General features: G+C 43.8%; 1 protein-coding gene across 1 annotated transcript; it reads left to right on the top strand.

Moving 5' to 3' along the window:
- Positions 1 to 4,153: 4,153 nt before the first annotated feature.
- Positions 4,154 to 6,192, top strand: LOC308288849 (crooked neck-like protein 1; the record flags this gene model as incomplete). The annotated part of the gene is given in 2 exon segments (XM_080730326.1): positions 4,154 to 4,622; positions 4,625 to 6,192. Coding segments are annotated over 2 exon segments (2,037 nt in total).
- Between the last annotated feature and the right edge of the window lie 640 nt (positions 6,193 to 6,832).

Genomic DNA, 6,832 nt, shown 5'->3' with positions numbered 1-6,832 from the left:
ACCCACCCACCCACCCACAGACATACCTGTCTATTGGGAGCGCTTTCACCGCTCCAAAAACTAAAACATACACATTTGAAACTTGGAGATACAAGGAGATTCCTGCCTGACAGTGAAGATAAGTGACATGATTTTGGAAACGTCACGTCATGTGCGCGACTTCAACCCCGTCCCCCGCGTTTCAGAACTGGAGCATATGTTGCGTGGAAACGTATCTGTACATTTGTGCTTTGATAATTACCATTACTTATTAAAATGGTTCATTTGATGTCATATACAGTTTATATTTAAACATTTATGAAACACACAGACACTCTTAACCACTTTCAACCATACATCCTTATTTTGCTTCATTAAGATGTAAAGAAATCACAACAATTGTGCACTTGGTGACAATGTTTGGCTGCGGATTGCAACTTTTAGATAATAAATAACAATTGTCTTTTCACTGATGACAGGTGTGTTTTCTTCTAATGTTGAATAAGAAGCAGTACTATTGCATCTCATGGCTCAGATCAAGGCTCCCGCAGATTTCACAAACACTTGTCTCTCTAATTGGGGTAAGACATTTTAGATAAAAACTATAAACTATTTGGAGAACTAAGAATGTATTTTGTATTTTCTCTACTGTAAAATATCATCAAAATAATTGGACCTGCATGTACCATAAACTCTGTCACCACAAAAAATATTAAAACGTTTTCAGTGAATGAATCAATGAATGAATCAATGAATGAATGAATCAATGAATCAATCAATGAATCAATCAATCAATGAATCAATGAATCAATCAATCAATCAATCAATCAATCATTCAGTCAGTCAATCAATCAATCAATTACAGGACCAGCGAAAGTAAATCATCTGCTAGAGCATTTCAGTGGAAATGATGGGCTGGCTAGCTTTTTCTAAACACATGAAACTATTTTGACCATTACAAAGGACAAATGTTGATCAATCATGTGCTCTTCGGAAATACACCTTTTCGTCAAAGTGTCCTTGAGCAAGACCACCTAATTGCTCCCCATGTGCAGGTTGGTGCCTTGCATGGTTTCCTCCTGCTGTGTGTGAATGGGTGAACGTAACACACCTATGTAAAGCGCTTTGGATAAAAAGCCCTAAATGCACCATTTACCATTTATAATGTGTTGTGGGAGTATTGTCAATCGTTGCAGTCACTCCAAATCATAGCTACTCCCAGTGTGGAGAGCGACCCACACTGTTTTTGCTTCTGTCAGCATGACTAATCATTCGCCTCCTCTACTGGTGTGAAGCTAACACATCCCTTGGGAATTCCAAGGGACATCGAGCAATTTAGTTAACAAATTGGCACGATTACGTTTCCAGATTGATGCTGAAGTGGCTCTTTGTCATGTACTGTCACCTGAAAATACTGCATGAGCATTTTAATAATACCCCCAGAGCTTTACAAAGTGTCCTGCCTGCCTTATCTGTGGCTGTGCATACAGTACCTGTCTCCCCATGCCCTTAGATATTTACCTTGCATTTTATTTTATACTCTTATTCACAATAGCTTAAACCGCATAAAAATGAGTCTCAGGTGCTAATGCAATTTTATAAGCAGTAAGAGGTTTCAGGGTCACAGCTTTAATGCTCAGACAATATTCTTGTCATTCTTGAAGATAGCATGGAGTGCCAGTATCAGAATATGGATGACAGCTTAGTGGGGGGTACGGGTCCACACATAAATTCACTCCACAAATTTGCTGTGTTGTAGTTGTGCTTTTGAATAAAAAAATTGCTGCCCTCCCCAGTGTCATCCCCGGCCATGCTATCTAGTCTATCCTCTTTAGCACATTCATTAAAGGCATAGTTCACCCCCATAATGACTTTATTTCTATTGATTAGTCCTAACCCCTAACCCCATCAAGACATGGCTATTTCATGGCTATTTTCTTGTTTTTGTCGCATTCCTTGTGGCCAATAATTAGAGGAGACTCTTTGTGTCTCCATAGGGAACCAGTGCTGGTCATCAAATTATTTGCTGCCTTACGAAAGGAAAGGAAAGGAAAGGAAAGGAAAGGAAAGGAAAGGAAAGTAAAGTCTCCATGGGGTGTGTATTCGATAGAAACAAAAACATTTTTTTTGGGTGAATTATCGCTTTCTCTCTCTTTCTCTCTGTCTCTCTCTCTCTCTCTTTCTCTCTCTCTCTCTGTCTCTCTCTTTCTCTCTCTCTCTCTGTCTCTCTCTTTCTCTCTCTCGCCCCCCAGCTCCCCGTCCTCATCTTATTTCCTTTGTTTCAGCTGAAACCACACAACATGCTAATTGTTGTGGGCGCCCATACCGAAATATCACTTCCTCCTCCTGTGGGTTTTTATGTCACTCTTTTCATCATAATCTGCATGAGAATGAGTGCTACTTATAAATGTATTACTATATTTATTTGTATCATTTGTTCTGTGTAGCACAGCCACAGCTAAACTAGCAGGCAGGCTGCACAGACTATAGTACTTGTCAGACTATAGTACTTGTCTGACTTTATTCCTTCCATCCATCCATCCATCCATCTTTCCAGATAAACTTTTTTTTTTTGCAGCGCTACTCCTCCCACAGTTTTGGTGGAACGCACTTGGGCCATTTGTCAAATCGACCGGCTTCATCGGGAAAAGTAGGGGTGCATTTTGCTAAGAGATATGTTATAGGCCTACATAGTTTAATTCATAACAGTAAGATGGCATGGGATCAACTTTGACCAAAGAAATACACAGACCTGGTTGGTTGTTTAAGTTGGACAAAATGTGGCCAAAATGTGGTAATATTTCCCCACATATGGAGATGACTGATGTCTGACATAGATGTTTGATGTCATAGACCACATGAGATACACAATATGTCCATATATGGGCATTCCCAGATATGGGCTTAATATTGATGACATCAGGGATCTCCATTTATGGGCATAAAAGGGATGAGGACAAAATGTAATTTTGTAATGAAGGCCCTCACTCACCTTCACGTCATGTTCAGTAGTTACCTACTGAATATCGGTACTCCTGTAGTCCATATATGGAGCTACCTGACAGACACATCCTACTAACCTATCGGTCTGACCTCATAAACTCCATATCTGGACCAGGACGATCATTAGCTCCATAGATGGAGCCAGCAAAGACATCTAGTGCTGACATCAGTCTAATGTAGAACTCCATATATGGACATATTTGACTTATCGTGACATCAGTGCGATGTCACGAGGACACAGCCAAGCACTATGTAATGGGTGGCCATTACCTCTTGAGTAAAGATCCAAGCAGTACTCTACTCTTAGCCTATCTCCCTGACACGACTCCTATAGTCTATAATCACATTTATGAAGAGTGACAAAGAAGAGTGAGAAATTAATTATTAATTGAGTGCCAGCCTATCACCACTAGAGGGCGCCCAGTGACCAGAGAATAATAGAGATATGCTGGTAATGCATGCCCAAGCCCTGGAGCCATGACTTGCCTGAACACTTTCCTTTGTGCATGTACAGGAAGAGGATGAAGTTAGCTTGAAGTTAGCTATTGGCTACCAAGCATTTTAGAAGCCTTATTTTCGTCAACTTAGCCATGATTAAACCTTGCACACCTCATGCATGGGAAAAAAACAGAGAAGAATGAGCTCTAAAAAATCCAATGCAATCCTGGATTGCATTGGAGTGGATTTGTGCAGTTTGTTCACAGCTTTCAAACAAAAAAATCCGATTGGAAATCCGTTCAGGCATTCTTGAGATAATCGCCATTATGTTTTACATGTAATGTAAACAAAAATGGCTGCCCTGTATGTTAGATGGGGTTGTATGGGGGTGGAACATGCAAAATCGCGATTGAAATCATGTTCACCAGATTTGATGGGGTCCAAAAAAAAAAAAAAAAAAAAATCAAAATTTTTTTTTTCAAAAGATTTTTTTTTTTTTTTTAAAGCCGAACTTGTTCGGGATCGGCACTCTACGATACGCTAATAAAGCCGAACTAGTTCGGGATTGGCACTCAAAGAGTTAAGGGATTTTGAGTGACAAATTAATGAGGGATTTTGAGTGACAACAAATATGAGGGATTTTGAGTGAAAGAATAATGAGGGATTTTGAGTGACGAACAGGATCTGGTGACTTTCATACTCTTTGTGTAGGTTGTTCTGAATTAGTAATCAAATGGCGTCCATGGCGGCGGAGAAGCAGAGGATACCGAAGGTGGCGAAGGTGAAGAACAAGGTGCCTGCAGAGGTTCAGATCACGGCTGAGCAGCTGCTCATGGAGGCCAAGGAGAGAGAATTAGAACGTCTGCCTCCTCCACCGAATCAGAAGATCACCAATGAGGAAGAGCTGAATGATTACAAGCTGAAGAAGAGGAAGGCGTTTGAGGACAACATAAGAAAGAATCGTACCGTCATCGGCAACTGGATCAAGTATGTGCAATGGGAGGGAAGTCTGAAAGAGATCCAGAGAGCTTGCTCTATTTACGAGCGCGCGCTGGACGTGGACCGCCACCGCAACGTCACACTGTGGTTGAAGTACGCCGAGATGGAGATGAAGAACCGGCAAGTCAACCACGCCCGCAACATCTGGGACAGAGCTGTCACCATCCTGCCTCGTGTCAACTCTTTCTGGTACAAGTACAGTTACATGAGATGTTGGGGAACATTGCGGGCTGCAGGCTGGTGTTTGAGCGCTGGATGGAATGGGAGCCAGAGGAGCAGGCCTGGCACTCCTACATTAACTTTGAGCTCCGATACAAGGAAGTGGACAAGGCCCGCACCATTTATGAGAGATTTGTGATCGTCCACCCTCAAGTGAAGAACTGGATCAAATATGCTCGTTTTGAGGATAAACATGGCTATATCACTCGTGGCAGGAAGGTGTTTGAGAGGGCTGTGGAGTTCTTTGGCGAGGAACACGTGGATGAGAACCTATTTGTGGCCTTTGCCAGGTTTGAAGAGACACAGAAAGAGTTTGAGCGTGTGCGCGTCATATACAAGTACGCCCTGGACAGGATCCCCAAACAGCAGGCCCAGGAGCTGTTCAAGAACTACACTGTGTTCGAGAAGACATTTGGAGACAGGAGGGGCATAGACAATGTAATCATCAGCAAGCGAAGGTTTCAGTACGAGGAAGAAGTCAAGGCAAGCCCACACAATTACAATGCCTGGTTCGACTATCTGCGTCTGGTGGAGAGCGATACCGACGAGGACACGGTGAGAGAGGTGTATGAGAGGGCCATCGCCAACATACCCCTCATACAGGAGAAGAGACACTGGCGGAGATACATTTACCTGTGGATCAACTATGCACTGTACGAAGAGCTGGAAGTCAAGGATCCGGACAGAACAAGGCAGGTGTACCAAGCATGCTTGGACCTCATCCCTCACAAAAAGTTCACATTTGCCAAGATGTGGTTGTTGTACGCCCTGTTTGAAATCCGCCAGAAGAACCTCCCATTCGCCAGGATAGGCCTGGGCTCAGCCATAAGTAAATGTCCCAAGGACAAGCTGTTTAAAGGCTACATTGAGCTGGAGCTGCAGCTACGAGAGTTTGACCGCTGCAGGAAGCTGTATGAGAAATACCTGGAGTTTGGACCCGAGAACTGCACCACCTGGATCAGGTTTGCTGAGCTGGAGACCATCCTGGGAGACGTGGACCGAGCCCGCGGCATCTTTGAACTCGCCATCGGACAGCCACGACTGGACATGCCAGAGGTTCTGTGGAAGTCATACATTGACTTTGAGATTGAACAAGGAGAGCATGAGAACACCAGAGAGCTTTATAAAAGGCTCCTGCAGCGCACCCAGCATTTTAAGGTATGGATCAGCTATGCCAAGTTTGAGCTGTCCATAGAGAGTGCTGGCAGACAGCAGCGGAGCAGACAGATCTACGAGGAGGCCAGCAGGAGCCTGAGGAACTGCGGGGAGAAGGAGGAGCGCCTCATGCTGCTGGAGTCCTGGAGGGACTTTGAGAGGGCGTTCGGCTCAGACGGCACCGTGGACAGAGTCAGGGAGCTGCTGCCCAAGACAGTCAAGAAGAGGAGAAAGCTCACGGCAGAGGACGGGTCGGACGCCGGCTGGGAGGAGTATTACGACTACATCTTCCCAGAGGACGCAGCTGACCGGCCCAACCTTAAACTGCTGGCCATGGCCAAGATATGGAAGAGACGGCAACAGGTAGATAGACCACCGGCGCATGAGGACAAGATATGAGCTTAATATTGATGACATCACGGATCTCCATATGGGCATAAAAGGGACAAGGACTGACACAGAGATCTCCACATATGGCCATTCATTTATTAGTGAATTAATTTTCCCTATTGACTTGAATGGGGAAAAATCAAATGGTAAGACAGAATTCATTTGCAAGTGTGAGCTTGGAGGTCGGCTATTTTCGATACTTGATACCACACTAAACTAAGCATAATCAAGTGAATACTGAATATACGTAACGGCATGGATTTCTACACACAGAGAGGGCAATTCTTTCAACATAAAATGCTGCGTTCAAGTTCAGGAGAGTTTGGACAAGGCAATTCTCTTGAATGCCGCCTTCAGGTATGGAAAGAGGACAGTTACATTTTTCTCACCATAGTAAAAACTGCATTTATGGTCTGGAGAGGGCACTTTTTTACAGACGGATAAAAGGCTCAAGCCCCATTTTGTATCTATGTGTGCACATGCCAGTGTGTGTGAGTGATTGAGTGGATTTCTGCTGCAGTCCGTGCTCTGGGGTCTGTTTGATGGCATGTCTGTGCCCAGTGGTAATCACTGTAGCCTGCATACATGTGGGTTATTTTTAAATGGTCGCAGCATGTAACACTGCGTTAATTATGTGTGTCCAGTGTGG

Source organism: Nannobrachium achirus, assembly GCF_963921795.1.
Source record: "Nannobrachium achirus genome assembly, chromosome: 7".
NCBI lineage: Eukaryota > Metazoa > Chordata > Actinopteri > Myctophiformes > Myctophidae > Nannobrachium > Nannobrachium achirus.
The sequence above is the reverse complement of the archived record's forward strand: the minus strand, read 5'-3'. Positions and strand labels throughout refer to the sequence as shown.